This window comes from Phasianus colchicus, chromosome 5 (genome assembly GCF_987193195.1).
Source record: "Phasianus colchicus chromosome 5, bPhaCol1.hap1.1, whole genome shotgun sequence".
In the NCBI taxonomy this organism is placed as follows: domain Eukaryota; kingdom Metazoa; phylum Chordata; class Aves; order Galliformes; family Phasianidae; genus Phasianus; species Phasianus colchicus.
The window spans coordinates 9,035,896-9,058,601 of record NC_143440.1 but is presented as its reverse complement, the minus strand read 5'-3'; the positions used below and the strand labels follow the sequence as shown (position 1 = coordinate 9,058,601).

General features: G+C 39.7%; 1 protein-coding gene across 6 annotated transcripts in view; it reads left to right on the top strand.

The window, feature by feature from the left end:
• MICAL2 (microtubule associated monooxygenase, calponin and LIM domain containing 2) overlaps window positions 1-22,706 on the top strand; it is a 119,051-nt gene that overhangs the window by 60,324 nt on the left and 36,021 nt on the right. For 2 of the 6 annotated variants that reach the window (XM_090140414.1, XM_031614036.2), the window contains 3 exons: window positions 9,444-9,630; window positions 11,400-11,488; window positions 11,714-11,813. In XM_090140414.1, the coding sequence (XP_089996540.1) occupies window positions 9,444-9,630; window positions 11,400-11,488; window positions 11,714-11,813 (376 nt within the window). Of the gene's footprint in view, window positions 1-142; window positions 245-849; window positions 982-7,406; window positions 7,515-7,948; window positions 8,030-9,443; window positions 9,631-11,399; window positions 11,489-11,713; window positions 11,814-22,706 lie in introns of all 6 variants that reach the window. The other 4 variants (XM_090140415.1, XM_090140411.1, XM_090140412.1 and 1 more) reach the window with 4 other exon arrangements.

Genomic DNA, 22,706 nt, shown 5'->3' with positions numbered 1-22,706 from the left:
CTTTTATCTGTTCATTTCGGGTTACATTAAGATAATTAAAATACTTTCTGCATACTTGCTGTATTCTGATGATATTTGTGTCGTTAACTGAAATCTCTCTCTCTTTCTTTCCCTGGCTTTCCTTTCCTGGCTCTTACTGCAGAAAAGAGCTCAGACCATAGCAAATAGAGAATTCCATAAAAAGAACATTAAAGAGAAAGCAGCACATCTTGCCTCACTGTTTGGATACATGGATTTTCCAAAGGTGAATATTAGGTTTTGTACCTGCAGAATTGCTGAGTTAGAAGAGTGATCTTAGAATACTTGGGTTAAAAAAAAAAAAAAAAGCCATGATTTTGCTTCTAACCTTCCATTCATCTTGAGTAGGTCTGATAAGTCATTTGGACTCCATTGGATTTGGTAAAAATGTTAGTTTAAATATTATTGCATAATTTAATTGAGGTAAAACACAATGGTAATCATAAAGCTGGTCAGAGTACCTTAACATAAAATAAATGTCTTGGCGTGGTTTATTCTTTGTGTTTACAAATATACACTATTATCTCACTGTTTCTAATGAATTGGTGAGCAGTAGCTCTCAGTCAGTAAAATTTGGCATGTAGCATTTCTTTTAATGCTTTCTTATTGCCCATTGTAATTACTTTTAGAAGAAAGCTGAGTATAATAATACCATCTGAGATGAAGGTTTTGTCACAGTGATTTCAATGTCTCCTCACTATGCAGAAATAGAGAATGGTGCAAAGTTGTAGTTATCTTTTTTTTCTTGTGCATGACTGTGAAGTTATTCTCTTAACCTGTGCTAATGTCACTCTCTCTTGGATAACTCTCCTCTGTTTCTGCTCTACACAGAATAAGCTGCCTACTAAAGGCTTATCCCATTCTCAGCCCCCAACTCCCTCTTGCCTTCCACCTCATGATTCAGCTGCTGCCTCTTCTCCATCATCTGTAGGTTCAGCTTCCCCTGTTCTTCCTTCTAGACAGGTACTCTATTAACAGATTTTTCCTGTAAAAATCCAAACTTGTGGTAAGGCTGTTTGAGAAATGGCTTGGATGAAAAGTGCTGCCTTTGCACGGTGGATCTATTCTCTAGTTTGTATTTCACATTAGAATTAAACCTCAGTTTTCTTTACCATGGTGAATTCTGCATGTTTGTAAGAGGAAAGTCACCAATTGTTTTGACTGTAAAGCTAAAGAATAGAACAAGTAATTGATAAAGTTCTGGCTTAAATTCTGAATTTTTGGAATTGATGTTTAATTTCAGTGCTCCGTTGTTAGGTAACACCACAGAAATGCCTAATGGAGAGAGTTTCACATAGTGTATCTGGATGTTAGGGGATTAGTTAGCTGCGCTGGGTGGGTATTTGTCTTTATAAGATTATCAGTTGGGTCCACAGGGAAGAAACTGGGTGATAATGGTTATTTTAAATAGGGGATGTGTGTTAATACAACCAGACTTCACGTTTTGTTTGTTTACTTATTTGTACTTTAAAACTCACTTCTGCATGTTAATTGCTAGAACTCAGTTCTTTGCAATGCAAGCTTCATGCAGGGGAAACCAGCATAGACTTATTGAAAGCAATTTGGTAACATGTGAATAAGAGATATTCAGCTGTTACTGCTTATGCTAGTTTTAAAATGTGCTTTTATCTGTGGAAGGTGAGATGACATCAGCTTCCAACTCTTCTGCCTTAGAAATGTTTTAATTGAGGAAAGTTGGGTATTTTTCAGCTTTTTAGGGCCGATAAAAGGCTCAGGTTCTCTTTCCTTCACCCTGATGTGGCAGTCTGGGAACAGTGCAACGCTGCAGTACTACATGGAAATATTGCATAGGAGTATTGTCTTCATGTGGGACTAAGGGTGAAAACATATTTCTGGAAGCACTGGGAATGACTGCCATGACCCAGAGCAGACGCTCTCTGATGGATGTTCAGCAGATTCATTTAGTGGAATTGGTTGAGATTTTATTTTGGGGATATTTTCTTTTTGTTTGTTTGTTTTCCCACTATATTGTTGATGCTGTTTGAAATAAGGCTCACAGATGGAGCAGTAACCAGGCAGGTAGGTAATAGGCTGATGTAGTCTGCAAAGGTACGTTCCTTGGATTAGCTGGAGGTGCATTCAGAAAGCTCTGTTCCTCTCTTATTCCCCTGGAAAATACAGGATACACAGCCCTCCAAGGACACTGCAAATCCAGCAGGTGCCTAACTGCTGTAATCCTCTAATCCCCTTCAGCTTCAAAATCATTGCTTTGCCTAGATTCACTCCTTCCTTTCTGTGACCTAGGACATAAAGCATGTGGTGGGTTTTAAGCTAAGTAATGCCTTACAAAATATCAGGACCTGTTTGTCATAGGCTTTTGAGTAGTACTGCATTGATGTAAAGAGAGCAAAAAACCAAGGTGACTTTGCATTTAGCATATCAGAACTAGGGTCTTAATCATGTGGAAACTCTTCAAAGCAAGAGGGTTTTTTGATGGAATTCAAATTTCTTTCTTCTAAAAAAACATTTGACATAAGTGATTGGCTTTGGATGTTTTAATTCAACAGCATTTTGTTTAAAATGCATTCACAACCTTTTATTAGTTATCACTGTATTTAAATGACATACCAATAGTTTGTTGTTACGTGATTTCAGTTAGCGTGAGTTTATTGTAACTGAAAATTCTCTGTCCAGAGATAATGGGAGGGCAAAGCACAACTGAGACTAGAAAAGCTTGTTTTGTTGTGAACACAGCAAACACACATTGATCTTATTTGCTAAATTGTTGCTTGGGTAGATAGGACTAGATATGTTCTTCAGTAGATGCACATGCCAGAGCATCCTGATGCCTAACATGCTGCTCCATGGAGTTGGATAGGCTCAGGTCCTTCTGTACACTGTATGCACTGCATAGGGCTAAATACACTGCACAGCATATCTGGGAACTTTAAATAGCCTGATAATGAGCAGACTAACATCCTCTTTCCTCCCCTCTGAGACAGATTCAAATGAACCCCAGTACTGCAGATATTTCAGTGGGAAAGGTAGTAATTTTAAATAAAAAATAAAAAACATTGGGTTTTTCTGGGGCTGCTAGTGAGCACAAGTGGGTTATGGACAGGAGTGGAAGAGGGTCATTCAGCCACAGTGTTAGGCAAGGCTGCAGGCAGGTAAGAAGACAGTGTGTCTGCCTGCTGCAGATGTGATAAGGAGTCACATGAGAATGAGAGATTTGGGTCAGGCTTTGGGTGTGGGGGTAAGGGACCCTTGATGGTGGGGAGCAGAGTGCCAGGGGAGGTATGCTATCTGCAGCACAGGCACCTTTCAGAGCAGGTTGTACCAGCATACATTAGCTTCACATGAGTAATGCAAATCCTGCCCTGAGGACAGGATGGACTTAATGTCCCTTTGTACTTATGCCCGAGACAGTGTGTTAGTGATAGTGCATATGGATATGCTCAGATTTTCTTTTCCATCCTGTTTGTGTACTGTGAAGTTAATTAAATCCTGTGATACCTCGGTATTTTTAGACTGCACACTTTTCAAAACATCATTTGTATTATGTGCTATAAAATGCTGTCTAAATGTGCAGCATTATCTGTCCATACGTAAAAAAAAAAAAAATTATAATATTTCAGCTGCACAACTGCACTTTGAAGTAGCGTGTATGATAGCTTTATAAAATGTATTTGAACCTCTTAATTGTATGTGTTGATAAGTGGCTGTGTTCGTACTGCTTTGAGGGTGGATTTGTAGGACTCAAAACAGACTGCAGTACAAATTCTAAGAGTTATTGTTAGTTAAATCTGAACTTCAGTATAAAAAAGGGTCACAGAATAGAGAGGCCAACAGAAGGAACTCCTGTGTGTTCTTGTATGTCAGCGAGATCCCAGCAGAACAGAAAATACTGAAATATTTATTTATTGACACTTCATAAGATACCACCTATGAATATCAGCACCATCACATCCTTTACATACTACTGTTGTTTTAATTTCAAGTGAGTATTAAGATGATTATATTATCGGGTAGGACAATCCTTGACATCTGCTGAATTTTCATTCATCATATATTAACTATAGTGGTGTATCTATTGAAAATAGTGTCTCAGCAGACTTACTGTCTTATTACAAAAGCATGTTATTAAGCTTTAGTCCTGAAAGGAGCACTTGAAAGGGAAGTCAGTGGATGCATTCTGCTTCTTCCCGATTCTGTTAAAGGCATTGACCATAACACATATGATCATTAGAATTCATGATATATGAATTCTGTCATAATATATGCAAGTTGACATTAATAATCAAAACTCCATTCTAGGTTTAGCCAGCTGTTATGTTTCTCTTAGGTTGAATATTAACAATGTTATGTTACAGACTGGGCTTTGATTTCTCCTGTTTGCTGTTAAAATTTGGATTGACCTTCAGAACACTGTACTGATGTGAGCTTTATGTGGGTGTATTCAGGCAGCACATCATAAGAACTATGAACACATTGCAATCAGGAAGCTTTGCTGCCTGCCGAGTTTGTATCAACTGCTTCCCTTCAGTGACATCTCTAATTATGAGCAGTAAACAGGGCTTGGGTGTTTCCTACGCAGAGTAACTTATTATTCAAATGCTGTTTATCTCAGAGGCAAAATGTATGTAGCAGATGCAATAAAAAAAATAAATCACCTTCAGAGTAAATAAGTCCAAGAAAATGATTAAGGATTTGTAGCAATAAAAGGGAAACATGTTTTCTGCTTTCAGAAGCATACAATATTTATTTTATGAAAGAGGTTTGTTTACTAGTTGGTTGGCTCTGGTGTAATAAATAATAGCACAGGGACATACAGGAGGAAGCCTTCTCTTCTCACACTGACAACCAGCCTGATCAACCTGCTAAAAAGCTTTGGTAACCTGTCACTGAGAGGTCAGCACTCCTAGTAAGTCATACACTTTTAGGATTTTGAAGTGTTTCCTGAAATTCCCCATGTAAGATAACTCTTAAGATTCTTTTCCAGGACAACAAAGTATTTAAAGCTCTACTAGGAATAACGTGTCTGAGTTTTGAGCGATAGCTTTTTGTTATATTGATTGTGGCCTCAGCACTACAAAATTGTATGCGTGTGCGTGGCATCGTGCACATCACTGTTCTCAAGAGTAGTAAGTGCATGAGTGAAATACAAACCTATTATGTCCATTAGCATCTGAGCTTCTGGGGTGACTTAGCAGTGTGCTGTTGAAGAAAGCTAAGCTGTATAAGAGCTGATGTTTTCTTTCTAAAGGAGTATGCCTCTGGTATGCAGATTTGAGGTCAGACCCTTTCTTCTGCAGTGAGCGTTATGAAGGGGAGGCATTGTCATCAAAGTCCCTGTTCCTAACCTGAATGAGGTTTAGAGAAGACACAGGGTGACTTGGTGGTTGTACTGTTATCACTAATGAGCATTACAGAGCAGCACTGCTCTCGTTCTCCCTGACCTTTCCTTTGCTGTGGGTTTCTTCTCATGGCAGATGCTCACAGGGCTGCCCCTATGGATTCTCATCCTGCTGTTTTTATTTCATGTTTGAATAATATTTGAAAGGTGCTGTACTGAGGCTGTTGCAAATTTGTCTCCTTTTACTTACCCACCTTCCTAATTGGGTAAGGAGAACCAATAGTGATCTTTTCCCCATAATGTGTCCTTGTTAACCAGACTCAGTGAGATGTCATTAGTTTCAAATCTGTTTGCTTCCTGCCCTCCTTCCTAGTCAGCAGCCACAATTCTGTGTTGGTGGTGGTTGATTATGAGACAAGAGTGGTCAACTTTTGATTGCTAGATTAGATGGAAATCCCATTTGTTTTTACATGGGATATGAACTTCACCTAAATTACACAAATGTTTCCTTTTAATAACACTTTTTAAAGTATATATAAACATGTAATTTCCTTGTTTTGACTCCCTTAATGGTGGCACAAATTGCTCCAAAGGGTGGAGAACAGAAATCAACCCATCTGATGAATTGCAAGGTGTAGTTCAGGCTGAGGGATACTTTTCCTGAAATTCAAGTACTTGTGCTCTAAGCATAGCATTATTGTTTAACTGGTTGCTCCAGCATTTTGCTATTTCAAGGTAAAATGTGTTTCAGCAGACTTTGAAAGCGTTTTTTTTAACCCCAAAATTATTATTACTCAAAAAAATCATGCAGATATTAAATAATTCTGTTGTATTTTTTATACTAAACAAAAACAAATGGCAAAGAATGATCTTTTGAATGATCTTTGTCTTCGCATACATATTTTATGTCTGCTTGGATGTTAAAACAAATTAAGATACAACACTCAAAAGATAAGGGAGACTGTAAGGAGCTGGGCATGTTCTCAAGCTCCTGCACTTTTCTTTTTTTTTTTTATTAGCAGGAATATTTTCATTCATAGTAATTTTTGAAAAGACACCCACAGTGCATTAGAGTTGCTTTTAAACTTGATAGAAATTTAAAACCATTGTTTTCCTTCTCTTCAGAGTAACTTTTTGATTATTTTTTTTTAAACCCTACCATTAGCAAGACATGGTACGATGTCAGTAGAAAATAATTTCACTGAGAAACATGGCAGTTAAAGTCTGGGCTCAGTGAAGAAGCAAGTGGAACTTAAAGTGCAAGATCAGGGATCTTCTAGGAAGAAAAATATCCTGGCTTCAGAAGAAGAGCATCAGATCCCTGGCCAAATCAGAATGGTTCTTGCAGCCTTTGGGTTTCCGGAGAGGTTATGGGTAAAATCACTAGTGGCAACGTGAATTTGGGTAGCAAACCTTCATGTTAATCTATGAAGTCTTCGCAGTCTGTTCCTCGTGAAGAGAGAACTAGAATACCTACCTACCCACCTGCCACATCTAAAAGTCGTTGGAGAGAGTGAGAAAGGAACACACTGTTGATGCTCAGAGAGGAATTTGTGCGAGACTTCTAGGAGGTTTTCGTAGAATGTTTCCTGAAATACCAGTTTTGAGGACAGTTAGTGTGAAGTTTAGTCACCACCTTCCTTTCTGAATTGTAACACCAACTTCTAAAAAGTCAAAGTGGCAGTGTTTTGTTTGTTTGTTTGTATTTAGTTTATCACAACAGTCCTTCCCTAGTTCAGCTCAGCTGCTCTGTGCCTTTTGCTGACCCAACAGGAGGCCTTGTGCTGCAGGAGCAGCATTTGCTCAAGCAGCTATTTCTCCATCATCCATAGGGAGAGAAGTGTGTGGTCTGCCTGGGAGCCTCTTGTGGCCACCAGCTGGACCGTGCTGTTCATGCATGAGTGTGCTTGTGCTCTGCTGTACTTTTTCTCTGCTTTTTCTCAGAGCCTGTCTTTATCATCGCTTTCATTCATTTGCATGTTTTCAAGTCATTCTCATCTTTTTCTTACTAAATTCTCAAGTAACTAAAGCTCTTCCTTCAATTCTTCATCTCTTCCCCTTTTCTGGTTAGATGACTGTAGGAAAGGTCTCACGTGCAATTGGAGCTATGGCTGAAGTTCTTGTCAATCTGTATGTGAATGATCACAGACCCAAGTCGCAAATTCTCCCCCTTGAGCTGGTAAGACTAAACTCACAAAGAAACAACTTTACTTAAAAGCAGTGTTTTCCAGAGTGTCCTCCTGACTTAACACCTTAATTCTGGAGCACCTTAAGCGTTATGAAAGATATTAGCCTAATGCTTACTGAGGAATCGAGTGCACGTTGGCAGTGTACGCTGATAATGTGGGTATGCTGGAAGCATTGCTCACAGTGTCTTCTACTTATACTTTTATTACTTGTCTGCATGAAATAAAACTTCAGGAGGCTTTTATTAAATGTAATTATTGGTACAATTAGTAATAGAAAATGGTTATTAATCAAGGTGGCGTCTAAAGAAAATTTTGGTACAGTACACGTTTGTGCAATTATTTTTAACGTGCAAATGCTGAATCACCATGCTTCATTTTGAAGAAAGCTATTTTTAAACTCTGACACAATCCTGTTTGAATTCAGAACGAGTCTTTGGACAGAGATACAGGTTCTTTCCCCACTCCCTGTTCTCCACATCCTGTCTCCAGTGCTCAGAGATGCCAGGTATCGGGAAGCTAAGTCTGGGGTGTTGTGGTGTTGATGCTGACTAATTAGCCAGCACTACACTCTAATTGCTTCTGCTTCACTGTGACTATCTGACCTGTTCCGTTAACATTGTATTTTTAAAAATGCATTTCTACACTTTTCTATTTGCATGGTTATTCATCTGGAAGGTTTCATGTGGTTTACAGTCGAAAATGATTCAGCAGAGCACAACAGATTACTAACAGCAGATTTTATTTAGGATTCTCAGCTGTTAAGCACGAGAGTGTGGCTCGTGCCTGTATCAATTGTGACTTAAGCTTAACATTGAAAAAATGTTCTGAAACCTTCTTTTGCTGGCAAGTTAAAGATGAGTTCTGTGGACTGCGTGCTGGTGTCTGAACCTGAGTGGGCTCTGCCAGGCCTGCAGCTCCTCTGTCTCAAGCATGGTACCTTCACATCGTGAGGAGAGGATGGGGAGATGATAGCAGCAGTAGAAGAGCAGGGATGGATGCTCATGTGTGCTGACCTATAACTAAGAACAACACAGTGAAGCAAAGTAACCTCTTCATGCCTGCCTGCAATAAGTGAAGGGATATCAGTTGTTCTATTTATAATTCATTTTTCTGTGCCTTTGTATGTAGATACAGAACATAGAATTTATGACAGTTAGAAAAAAAATGTAGTTAACTGGCCAAATTCAACAAAAAGTTCCAAAATATCTGTGTTGTTAGTATGAGTCTTAATTTAAAATCCAATGAATTTAAAGAATGCTGAATGTCCGTGTTAGGAATGAAACTGATTTTTAAACAAACCAAGCCCCAGCTTGGGCTGTTTGCGCAGGCAGAAATGCAGCTGAGAAGGGAAGAGCATTTGTGGGTGATGTTGATACTGGTGTTTGAACCACCACGTCCAACTGCTGGCTTTTCTTCCTTCAACTTAAAGCACAAGTCTAATTTTCTTTAGGGACAGGAGCTGTTACGAGCTGAGTGTGACCTCAGTACTACTGAGATGAACATAGTCTTCAGGGTTTGCGTAGCTCCAGATGTGTTCAAGGCTGGCAAGGTCTGCCTTCACCCTCATCTGAGAAACACTTATCTGCAGCTATGATTGCAAGTGCCTGAATCAGCAAAAGGCATTGGCCTGGTGCTGCCCTTATACTTGAGCAAATGTGAAGTGCCCATGAGCTGAAGGGGGGAAGCTGGGTGCAAGTCGAGCCACAGCTCATCCTTTTGAGTCTCATGATGTCTGATTTATGAGTTGCTTTTTAAACCTTGCAGCCTATGAGTAATAAAAAAGCTGACTGATACATTTTTTAATTGTGTGTGGAGAAATGGCTGTGTAAAACTTCAAGCAACTGCTTGCTTCAATAAGAATTTATATCTAGGTGTCCTGTAAGGGCTTCATATCTGTTTCTATTCTTATCTTTTAACAGGGATCTCTGCGAAAAGAATTTCCTCAGTCGATTGGGGGGAGTGACATTTGTTATTTCTGCAAAAAACGGGTCTATGTTATGGAGCGGCTGAGTGCAGAAGGCCACTTCTTTCACAGGGAGTGCTTCAAGTGTGAAATATGTTCTACAACTCTCCGTTTAGGAATTTATGCCTTTGATGTTGAAGAAGGTAACACGGAAGCTATTTAAGAATATTTATATGTCTGAATATTGATGCTTTTAATGGAACCAGAGGAAAAGACCTTGTAGAGTAGCTCAGTCAGGAGGAGGGCTGCCGAGGATGTTCTTTGTGTCCATGTTGATCTTTGAGTCCTCACACTTCTTTCTAAAGAAGCCAATTCAGACATATCTGAACTTTAAATGAAGAAATCATCACTGGAAAACAAATCAAGTGACAAAACTACAGTTTGTCCAATCACAGGTCAGAAATGGGGTGGGAATGGAAAGGTGCCTTTTTTCTCTGCCAACAATACAGAATTATCCTTGTCTGACACTGATAACTAGCCTTTAAGTAAAGTGATCTACAAAGACAAGTCAGAGCAGAGGTAAATTTATATGTGGGGGGTATTCTTTCTTTCAATAGGTAGTAGCTCATGAGGTGAAACCAGTGGTACTGGCCAAGCAGCGTGCCCTTTATTGCAGTCAGTTGTAGAATGGGATGTTCAGATCTTGGGCTGTTGATGCCACCTACAGCCTGAGGCTTGGGGCCAGGAGATTATATGTTGTTTTGTTTGCTTGGTTTGGTTTTTTTTCTGTTCAGGTGGAAGTTATTAAACTATATAAAAATTCTCTTGCTATTTCCAAATAGCAATATATCTGAGTACTGACCTGATCTCCTCTTACAAAAGAATTAAAGTCTCAAGGCCAAAGATAGATCTTCTGCAGTCTAGAGAGTCCTCTGCAAAGATTTTTAGCAGATTGTTTGACTTTTTGCTGCTTGATATATTGCATTTGTTTGTGACTTGTTATTTGTAAAATCTTGTTTTTTCTGCTGTTTATTAATCTTAAATATGTGTGTTAGATTAATTTAAGGCCTTACCTTATTTAATGAATGTGCAAATCTACATGCTGTAAAAGAAACCCAATCAAAGCACCTAGTCAAGGCAACTCCCTACTATCAGTACAAGCTGGAGGATGTAAGGATAGAACTCAGCCCCAGCGTAAAGGATTTTGGCGTTGCTGGTGGATTGCAAGCTGGATATGAGCCAGCAATGTACACTTGCAGCCCAAAAAGCCAGCTATATCCTGTGCTGCATCAAAAGAAGCATGACCAGCAGGGTGAAGGAGGTGATCCTGCCCCTCTGCTTTGCACTGGTGAGGCCTCACTTCTGGAGACCTCAGTACAGGAGAGGCATGGACCTGCTAGACCACAAGCCTGTCCTTGAAGGAGAACTGGGGCTGTTTAGCCTGGAGAAGAGAAGGCTCTGGGGAGACCTTGACAGCCTTTTGATATCTAAAAGGGGGCTGTAAGAAAGAAGGGGACTGAGTCTTTATCAGGGTCTGTTGTGACAGGACAAGGGGAAATTAAATTTAAACTTTAAGTGGAAGGAGATTTAGATTAAATGTAAGGAAGAAGTTTTTTATGATACGGATGATAAGGCACTGGAACAAGTTGTCCAAAGAGCTGATGGATGTCCCATACTGGGAAACATCCAAGGCCAGGCTGGATGGGGCTCTGAGCAACCTGATCAAGCTGTAGATGCCCCTTTCTATTGTAGGGGAGTTGGACTAGATTGCCTTTAAGGGTCCCTTCTAACTAAAATGATTTTATGATTCTGTAAAGCTGTGGGCAATGCAGAACCAGCAGATGATTTCCATTTCTTTTGCTGCCAAACCATTAATCACCTTGATATTTTTTTTTTTAATACAGAAAATGGCGGGGTTCTCATTGGTAGGTGTAAAGATAAAAGGTCATATAACTTACTTTTTCTCTTCTAGGTAAATTTTACTGTAAACCTCATTTTACACACTGCAAAATCAGTAATAAACACCGAAAGAGAAGAGCAACGTTACAGGTCCAGTGCAAGGTACGTATTGGTTATATCATTAATGCAGAAAATATTGCAGCAGCTTTGTCTAGAGCAGAGTGTGTGTATGTGTATCTAGTTTTATGTGGAAATGAGCTCTTCATCTATGAAATTGAACTTAAGAACAGTTGGAAGTGAATATATATATCTAAAAACTTAAGAACGAACAAAAACTTTATACTTATTTTAGAAGTATATTTAATAAATTTTCATGCTTTTTATAAGGAGGCAACAGAAGCCTGGAAGAAAGAAGAACTCAGAGCTACAGAGACCACCACAGACAGCACTTTAACTACTGCTAGCAGTCCAGAGGACAGGTCCCCAGGTATCCTGACTTCCTTCTTTAGGCGCACTCTAAGCTGGCCCCTTCGGGTGACAAGGGATCTGCTTGACATTCCCAGACGCCTCTCTAACTGGATGCATGGTTTTCTGCACGCTACCAATGTTCATTTCAGGGACAACGCATATAACTATACCTACTTGTATGAACTCTTGAGCCTTGGTGTGCCATTTCTCTGTGCTCTTCTAGAGGTACTTACTCATATGTACCGGGAAGCAGAGCTATCCCTTGAAAATGTGCTTGAATGGGCAAAAAAATTCTGTAGGGTTTAAATTTTTCTATGTATCTTGCCTCAATTGTGCCTTTCAGATTTTCAAAATGAGCAGCCTCGGTATCTTCCTGAGGCTTTTTGTTGTTCTTTTGATTTTGTTTTTTTACTTGCAATTTATTGTGAGACTTAAATGAACAATGTATTCCTTCTGATACAAACTAGGTGCAATCAAAATTTTCAGTGTAAAATGTACTGTATGTTAAAATATGAAGGGCGATGTCCAGACTCATTTCCAAAACACGGAGACAGATGAAGGGTATTTTGTAATTTTTTTGTTTTGTCCTGTTTGGGATCAGACCACTGGGGACAGGTACATTTTAAAAGCCTTCTTCCCCTCTGCTTTGTGGTTGTTGTTGGACAAAGAAAGAGCTTTTGTTCTTTCAGATGTTTGGGGAATATTTATGACAAATAACTGGGTTTTGAAACCTGAATATGGCGCATCCCTTTTTTTCTTGCTTTCATCTTCTCTCTGGGTTATGAGGTTTATAACTTGCATGACATTTCAAAAAAAAAATCATGTGTTAAATTCATATTGCTCCTAGTCATGCCTTTTACATTTCATACCCTCTGCTGATAGTGGGTATAATCTGTAATACTAATTTATTTAACATTGTGAAATAAGTCCGAAGAGCAGATCTGAGCTGAGTGAAGGCCTGATTGAAAACACACATCAAAGGAACTTCTAGTATTATTAGATGTGAGTTATTCCTCAATTCAAGGCTTCTTTATTAGGCAGCTGTTTCAATGAATGTTGAGTTGTGGAGCATTCATATGTTACTGAACTCACAACTATTCTGCCTCCAGAGAGGCACTGGTCCTATTATGTTTGGAATTTTTTAAGAATACAAGTTTAGAACAAGCAACAAAAAACTATAAATTTATTCTAAGGATATTGCTTTGTAATCAGGTACTTCACTCTTTTCAATATGTAAAGCTGAGAGCAAATAGATGAAATCCTGTTATCTGGAGCAGCTGTGAAACAAATTTTTCTGGTGTTTCTCATCAAGGGCTACTTTTATCCAAAGCTGTCAGGAGCAAGTTAAGTAGGGCTATTAAACAACAAGGAGACAGTGAGAACATCCAAAATTCTGATTGCTTTCTCAGCCTAGGTAGCCAGTGAGGTAAGCATGCTCCCTGCCTCTAAATAGTCCTTAAATATTTAATTAAGATGTTACTCAAGAAATAGATAAGCAAATGAATATGGCAATATGCATAGCCTAAAATGAAAAGTATCTGTAACATTTTTTCAACCAACGTAACATGATGTAAGTAATAGGAAATAATTTTATGTTCAATTTGTACCAAAGTTTGAGGATGACTTTTTAGTAGTCCCAAAAAACTGTGCTTCTTACGGACTGGGTGGTTTTTTTTTTTCTTTAAGTGGATGTGGGCAAAGACAATTTAAAGTTGTCTTGTCTCTTAGATGTTAAAAGGAAATATGTGTTCTGTTTAAAATAAATGACAAACTGGGTTTTTCCTCTAGATATTTTGGTGTAATTTCTCCACTACAAGGATAAAGCTTTTCCCATTTTATAGTGCTTATATATTCTGGGGAGAAATTGTGAAGAGTATGCATAGAACATGGAAAAAAAAAATGCTTGAAAAATTTGTTTAGGTGTAAGGTAGCATTTGGTTGAAATAAATTGCCATTAATGCTCAAATGTGCATTTAGCAAAGCTTTGCTAGAACATTGCCTGGACACATGGGCCATTATAACAACATGGTAAGCTGCGACCATCTCTTTCATAGCATTTAAATCTACTTTGGAACAGCCTACACTTTTTAAATTATTTACTAATGCCAGTTGTTGGTTTACTCTAAATGGAAAAAAATCTGCTGTATAATTTACCATGTTGCTCCTGCAACACAGCAAACTGATAAATGGTAAAGTTTTAAAGTTAGACTCATTCTCAATTTTAATTTCAGTTTGTCAACAGCATGGTCTGGCAGAATACATTTTTTCTGATGTTTTCTTTTGCTATTCACTACAAGAAAATGTTCTGCTTTTCAGCAGAGTGTAATGGTGAACTTACAGAAAATGGTGACACAGTAAGAAACTTGGAAATCTGTGTTAACCTATGAGTTTAAATGAAGTGAATCTTACTAGAAGAAAGCATTTTCTCTTTACAAAAAAGACAGTAATGATCTTATATAGGTTTATATAATAGGGAGAAAAATCCCTAAATTCTCACAAAAGACTTCAGGGAGGGGGGAAAAAAAAAATACAAAATAAAGAACATTTTCCTGAAGGATCCTAATTATACCACATATTCTGGATTGTGGGGGTTGTTGGGAAGGTTGTTTATTGGTATCAATCCGATAATCAAACTGCTATTTGTTTGGGTTTTTTTTAACTCTTTATCTGAATACTCTGATAATAAGATTAATACTTATTTGTCCTTGTTCATGATTTAATGAAAGAAAGGCAGTTTCATTTTGGCCAGTTTTCTTCTTTGTGAACTTACTGATGCTCTTCTATATAACCAAGCTAAGTTCTGTGTTTTGTTTTGTTTTTTTTTCCTGTGCTCTCTTTGTCAATCTCCCTCATTACTGTTAGTCCAGTTCATCATTCCGGTGTTGCACCCGCTCACTGGCTGAAGCCTTTATGCTGTCAGGTGATTTTTCTGCTTGCCAGTTCCAAAACTGTGTGACTAATACTGTTGTTTGACAGCATCTCACTGCATTGATTTTGTGTTTTATTTTATTTTTTAATACCATTTTGGAGCAAACTGTGTCTGGTATATTAATGGATGTGAGCTTTGGCATGATCATTTAACCTGTTGCTGAGTCTGAGTTCATAGTTCTGTAAAAGGTTATGTCTGCTCTCTCTGTAGAGAATGTTTTTCCTTCTGTGTCTGTGCATGTACACTTACTTTCCTTCTGTCTTCCAGGTAAGTTAGGCATGTAAATAAATTGATCCTTGAAAGAACTATTTCTTATTTCTTTCAAGGTTATTTTAAAATAAGGTGACAATAAAAGCCAGGTGATTCTCCTGGGTAGCGTGAGCACCTATTTCTTTTGCACTCACATATTCAGTGAGCAAATTTTCACTGAGGTGAAATATTCAATGAGCAACCAACATTTGAGTGCTCTTTCTAAGCGTTTCTTTGCTTTCATAGAGGAAAATTATTTTACAAAAGGATTCTGTTGGAAAAAATAGCCAGAGCAACACAAGTTCCGATCTTCCATCCCAAGTAACATACTAGGCAGGCCTAACAGAAATAGATGTGTGCTGTTTTTTACTCCTTAATATGTCTAAATGCCAAATTTTTATAACCAGAGTGTTTTGGTTTGAGTTGTTTTGTTAACTAATACCAGCTCTAACAAGGCCCCATTTGCCCTCTGATTAATGGGTTTGTCTTGCTGCATGAGAAGTTGCCAATACTCTCCATGACAAATTAGAGCAATTACTTTGTATGTATTTTTTCATATAAGTTCCAGTCTGTGTAATCACACGATAATCTAAAATGGAAATGAATCCAAAGAAGAAACAAGGGCTCAGCCTGACCAGCAAGTGCCCTGAGCTTAGGTTGATATGGTCATGACACAGCTTTACTTGCTGAGAATGCCCTTCAAAGGGGATGGGGACTGGGAATAGATCTAAGCAGCAACTTGCAGAGGGGGGGGACAAACATGCTGTGCTACTTGTCCCATTTCACACACTCGATTGGGAATGAAGAAGAACTGCAGGGTCCTTATTTGCTGACCTGTATGTTTGCATGACTAAACAATAGTATGGATTTGTGTGGGCATGCTAAATTGTCTTGATGGCTTTCAAAGTTTCCCTTGCTGGGCCCATACAAAACCTCTCTATATTCTAAGCATCACTTCCTGGAAAATGGTTAGGAGACACCTTCCTATGAATTGCAGGACTATGGTGTTCTGTTGCTAAGTTCAGCATGCTTTGAGATGAAGGTCATGACATAAAGGTCTGCCATTTCAAACCACGTTCCATTGCTGTGCTTTTTTTTTTTTCTACCCTCTGTTACAGAGTCTTCCTTGCTCTTCCTGGCCAGTGAGGATTCTGTCCTTCTCTTCCTAAATCTTCTGTCTTCGCTTTACTTTATGATCTTAATGGAATATTTTTATTAAATAGTTTTTAATGCTGTATTTAAATTTTCACATGGAAATTCTGTATTTTGCACACAGTGAAAATTGTTTCAGCTCTATTTATGGTATTTGCTGTAAAGAAAAATAAATGTACTTCTTTATAAGTCTCCTTGTTTCATCTCTTCCTTTTAAAAAGATTTCTTGAACAGTAACTTAATGGTGACTTTATGCTTGTTTTTACAAGTTCTTCTGGTGGATGCTGTTATTTTTGTAGCAGCCTGACCCAGTGGCCAGGGAGTTTTGCTGTGGTCTGATAATCAAGTGCGTGTTCCTTTTGGAAGGTCCTCGACCCTGTCATTTTACACTAATTATCCCATCCACTTGAGCAAGTAGGTGCCTGATGTTGGGGTTTATCCTTCCAGAAACTGATAAGTTGGAGTTGGTGAGCATGGGGATTGCTTGCATACACAAACGGCAGTTGTCATCTTCTCTTTGGCTTCTGTTACCTTTCTGTATGATTTTATTTTACGTATTAACAAATATCATGCTACGTTATCAGCATTTGGGATCTTAGATTCTGTGCAGAAAAAGCAGATAATAACTGAGTAAAGCTTCATTTTAGCTGCTGACTCTGGACTGCTGTTTGCCAGCTCCCTATACCTTCTCGACCTCTAGAAGCTGCATCTAATACTGACTTACTATCTGATAACAGTGGCCTTTTTTAATATATTTAATTTACTAAGTTTGCTTCCCGTTGCTTTGTCATGTTCTTTATTTCTAATTTTCTTCTATTGTTTTTAAAACTGGTGTTGTAGTTGTTCTTAAGCAGTGCGTTCTCCAAAATGGCTTTTCTGAGTGTTCCTCCCCTTCATTTTCTTTCTTCTGCTCACTCTACTGTTCTTCAGCTAGCATCTCTTCCTTTGTATGTCAGGAGAAGAACAAATCACAGAAAGAATAGTCCCAATTACCTAAGAATGGAAAGATGATGATTTTAGTTGTGAAGTCATTTCAAACTGAGCCTCACTAGAGTTGTTTGAACAACAGGAATGATTTTTTATTTTTTTGAAATGTCGCTAGAGACAACATTGCAGAAGAACAACAAGTGTTAGTCCCAAGGAGCTATTCCATCTCCCAAAGGAGAAGCCACCAAGAACAGTAGAAAGTTTGTTACCCCAGCAAAAGATGGTTTGTATAATGAAGCCATAGTGCAGATGTCATCTAACTTGGCACTTCCTTAACTGGGATGGGAAGAGCAATTTGGATCAGTAGATCTACTCTTTGTACAAATTACAGTCTTAAAGCAGGCTTTTTTTTTTTTTCTTTTTGCCATCTTTACTTGATAATTTTAGGGAGAGGCAGTGGCAGAGAAACATCAGAATTTGTTTTTTAGTCTGCAGAAGGTGATGATTTGCTCTGTATTGAAGCTTTGGGAGGCACCATATGTTCATATTGTTCTCACAAACTGTTTCACTTACTCCTGCTAAAATACCAACACAATAACTTGGAATTGGAATATTGTTAGCATTTAATTTGTTGTAACTGTGTTTTTCTGTGGCCCCCAAAACCAAATCACTAGCAAATCCTATCTTTATCTGATGTACTTCATAGCAAACAGCCCATGTCCTCTAATGGTAGGGGATAACACAGGACACACTGCATGGAAAAGAAATAAACCAGACAAAATGAGCAATGCAAGAGGAGCAAGCTTGTATTCATTCCTTCATTCTGAGTCAAAATTCTCATACAGTGGAATTTGTAAATGTTCAGTAGTTTGATCCCAGTAATGCTGGAGGTAAAGGCTGGTGGATGAATTCTGTGTGAATTTAACAGGCTAGTTCAGGACTTGTGCATCTTTGGGCACAAGTCCTCATCCTCTGGCCAACCCTCCCTGTGAAGGAAGGGCTGATTCTTCCTGCTGCCCTTTCACTGAGCTCTCTGCCAAAGCTCCAGCCTCTGACAGGCATGTGCCAAAAACTCCATCTATACCCCAAATTAGCCACACTGTGTCCCTGCATGCAACTGAAAGAGACAGTGGTGCTTGGTGGAAAAATTACTGCTTTAATCTCAAGCTGAACCAGATACCTTCCAAAATCACGGATTTGCAGCAGGTGATACTGCCTCTTTATGCTGTCAGTGCTTGCTAAGAGAAGGAAGGCTACTTGCCACAGATGACGTGATAGTACTGGAACTGCAGAGATTGTTTGCTGTACCTTAGGTTCAGGAATTGCACACTCTTGCTCTCATTCCTCCTCTTAATACCGGTTCAAATCAGTTCTCAACCTGTCTGTTGCCTCTAGTCCTAAGTATCTGTTACATGAAAAGCAAACATGGCTGAATCATAGATAACCTTCTTATATTAAGATTACGCTAATGCTTTATAATGAAAAAGATCATGCCATTTTTAAGTGTACTAGGTTTGAGTGTGATGTACAGACAAATTGTAGAATTGCTTAGACTCAAACGAGAACCCTTCATTAACTCCATCAAGAAGAGTAATTTCTGTTCCTCTCTGTTTCTTCTAGACTGCCACAATAATAAAATACCAGTGAATGCTTCTTCTCTGTGTATTCCAACCTCCAGCAAGGGCTGTGGTCTTTGTTTTCCCACAACATTGTGGCAATTAGTTACTATAATTGGCTTTAATTCACTTCTTGCTCTCTCATTCCTCAAATTCCAATCACAATGATTGGAACAATGAGTTCTGACATGCAATGAATTCTGCATCAAGATTTGTGTTTTCAAAGGTATTACATGTTTGTAGATGACTTGGTTTTTTTGCATGGAAGATCATGTTGCTGAAGATCAGAAGACATTCTGTATTTAATACTTGATCCAAGTATATGTATCAGTCATGTAAATATTTCCCTGAGTTTTTGTCCTTTGCTTCATGGGATGCTTTAGCATAAAAAGAACAGAAGTTTTGATCTCATCTCGTCGGGTGGTGGTTTCCAGACTCATTTGAAATGGCTGGAATTTCTGAGTTCTTCTGAAATGAGAAATTACAAAGAAGTTTGCATGTCACTGTGCTCTTTTATTTGCATTTGTACTTCAGGAAGTAACTCATATCTTTGTTTTAAGGTTTTTGGGATTTGGAATCGGTGTGTAAAGAAAAATATTATTTTGGCAGATACTAGTTTGCTGATCGCTCCAGGGACAAATCATTTTGGCTGCACTCTGAATTTCCAATTATTACATGCATTAATATACCAGACTAACACAGATTGCTCTGATAAAATAAACATTTGTTCTGAAATTGTGGGGTTTTGAGAAGCAAATTTCCATAAATATATAAATTCATTGTACTTAGGTTTTTGGTTCCTGCTTTCTCTTTTAACTCTGTAACAATTTTTGCTTAGATTATATTAATATGAGTCTTAATGTGCACTGTCCTGGATGCATTCAGAAGCTGTGTTCTTTGGGTTCTCTCTTGCTTCTTAAAGCTCCCTGGTTCAATTTTGTGACTGAACTGACAGGTGTTCATCGCAGAAGTAATGGATGCTTTGAAAAAGTGCCTGGGCCCGCATGGACATAAAGTTGCTCTGCTGGTGTGGGAGGAGTGGGCAGTGGATAAGCCTATTACCAGGCCACAGAGGAGAAGGGGCAGCACAAAGCCTTTGCGGGCAGCACTGGCTGGAAGCTGGGCTGGAGATCTGGCCATGCTTCCACTGGAAACAGTGCGCTGCCCCACAGAAATGGGAAAGCTGGTTGGCTTTGTTCTCCACTTTTTGCTAGATAGCATAATGTGGAATTGACTTTAATAGACAAACAATTTGAGTTTGTGCATGAAGGACTAGAAAGGTGGGAAGAACCTGTCCTGTGAAACATCATATCTTCTTACTGAAGTGCTTTTTCAAGGACAGAAATTTGCCTGGTGGTTTCTTTAGATATGCTGAAATGTCAGAGTTCAGTAATTAAAGGACATCAACTTGGGAATGCTGTTGGAAGCCCTATAGCCTCCTAGTGCACATCTGTGAAATAACTTAATGGGATGTCCCTAATTTCAAGGTGTAATGCAGGTGATGCTTCCAGGTAGCCTTACATGTTTTGGAGTTCAGACTGCAGTGATCAGCTGAGGTTATAACAGGTTTGAGCTGGGGTAGGCAGCAGCTTACTCCTGTGTAGACTGGTAGCCAGCATACTGCCACATCACCTAAGCAAGCTGGAGGAGCCATTCTCTGATCCCATTTCACAGTCCTTTGTGGGCAGAGGCTTCCCTGGAGAGTACTTTCTGCTCTGTATTTTACTCCTCTGCTTGCTGGGTTCATTTCAACTGTGCTTCCACAGCACTGATGACACCTTCCCTCTGCCCTGCAGCTTTCTACAAGTCGTGCTGTGTTATAAGTAGGACACACGTGATTTTGGGGGGGTCTGTTATACAGTAAGAAGCCAGAGAGGCAGTGAAGTGTGCTGGGTGTGCTACAAATCAGTTTGTGGTCTCATGACTGAATGTCTTAATGTCCATTTTTTATGACAATTGGTATTTGCTTTCACCACTGGAGCTGCCCACATTTCTGAGTAACTCCACTTAAAATTATTCACTCGTGTCACTGCCTTAGCAGCCCCATACAAGGCCAGGCAAAGTACTCTCATCCTGTGAATGAATTATAGGGTGACACAGTTTAATGGCAGGGTAAAAGCTTCAGGATTGCCAGCAAGCTAGGCTGGGGACTTGTTGGGGGGACACTGGGCAAGGGTGGCTGCAGGAGGTGAGCATAGGTTACTTCTATAGTGAAGGTTCATAGGTGTGTTGGCTTGGTGCTTCTGTGGGAGGAAGGTCTCTCCCTGAGTACTGCTGCCATGGCATCAGGAGGGGTGGGGGCAGCTGGCAGGTTGACCCAGCTGAGCTCACCCAAACCTTGTCCCCATCACAGGAGTGCAGGTGGTGGTGCTGGGCACAGTGGGGAAGTGAGCTGGGTGCCTGTGCTCCTGCTGCCCACTAGCACTGGTATTTCAGTATTTTTCATCTGAGGCTTTGAAGGCCCTATTATTGAATTGCTATGACAGCTCTGGGTAAGTACCACTCCTGTTCCACAGTCTTCAACGAGTTGCAAAAACATGGAGTGTCAGAGGTGCTAATATATCATATTCCACATGGAGATTTTGACAGCTGATTCCAGTAGGTTTCTTCCTCCCCCAGACAAGACCCTTATGCTGTAAGAAATCTCTGCTCAGAATTGCAAGGAGTCAGGGCGCTTGCAGGGCATTCTCTGAAGTGTTCTCCCTGCAAGAGCTTTCTTCCTGACTAACTTACCTGCAGGGTGTTTTGTGGTCCCTAGGGGAAAGATTAATACTATTTAAAAAAAAAACAAAAAAAACATCTGGCTCTGTTTCTATACTTTGTCTTTCTTGTGTCTTAAGGGACGTTCTCCAAGTTTGTAATAGTGTCTTTGTACTCTCGTTAGCTTGACGTGGCTAACTCCCCTTTTCTGCTTGTGCACCATTTCATTTAGACTGACTCAGCTGAGAAATATCACTATATTTTGCTTAAAAATGCATTTCCCTCTCCCAGTTTAAAGCATGCTGAAGAGGGTGAGTAAGCATGAACTCTTGGTTGCTTATGGCATGGCAGCATTGCCTTGATTTTCAGGCTGCTGCAGCTGACTTGGTTCAGGACTTTTCCAGACAGGTTCAGTGGGGCATCTTTAAATGTTTTTGTCCAAGGCAGGCAGAGGGAAGCACATACAGAACAGCAGAGCTGATAAAAGGCAGGAGGCAGCTGGTGGCCCAGACGGCTGGCTCTCTGGGGAGGGGGCTGTTATTTGGGCTTTGTGCTGTTGTGAGTGGCACTCATGAGAATCCCTATTCCCATCCAGCCCAGCTGCCCTCAGCAGGCACTTGGCTCTGCCCAAATTTGGCTGATACCCGAGCCCCTGTCATCTCCCTGTTGGGTTGCAGTTATGTGCTCTGCCTGCTGCTAACTTGGCAAGTGGCTTGGTAGAAACAGCCCATGCAGAGGCAGGTTTCCCTGTCAGATGGGATGCACCAACATGAGTAACGTCCCCTTTCTGCTGCCTGTCCACCTCAGCTTTGTTGGTGAGACATTCAGATGCTATAGAATGATCGATGCATTAATAAATGGTGGTCACAGCGAATGATGGTCCCTCTGAAGGTGGCTTCTCCTCTACCCCATGTGTAGTGGCTTCCAACAGGCTACTGCAGTGCCTGCCACAATAAGCTAAGCAAAACCGACAGCAACTGCACTGTTAACGTGGCATAAAATAGAAATAGTTGTCAGTACGTCTCTGCAGCACTGAGCTAGCATGGCGTGGTGCAATGAGACACCAGCACATAACTCAGCACCTTCATCTCATGGAATGGCTGCTTTTGGCACAGCTTCTGTGACTGGGAAGAGGAGCACAGTGACTTTTTTTGTCTGCTCTGCAATGGCAGAAGGAACTTGCCTGAGGTTGGACCACTTGTTGCAATTTGTTGGTCAAAGAAGAGCACTGAACAGCTCTGAAATTTTAGTTTTTAAAAACTGGAGCTTGAGATTTTGGCAGAGTGGCCTGGCTATGCTGGGCAGGCAGTGTGAGGTGGTGCTGAGGCACCCGAGGCAG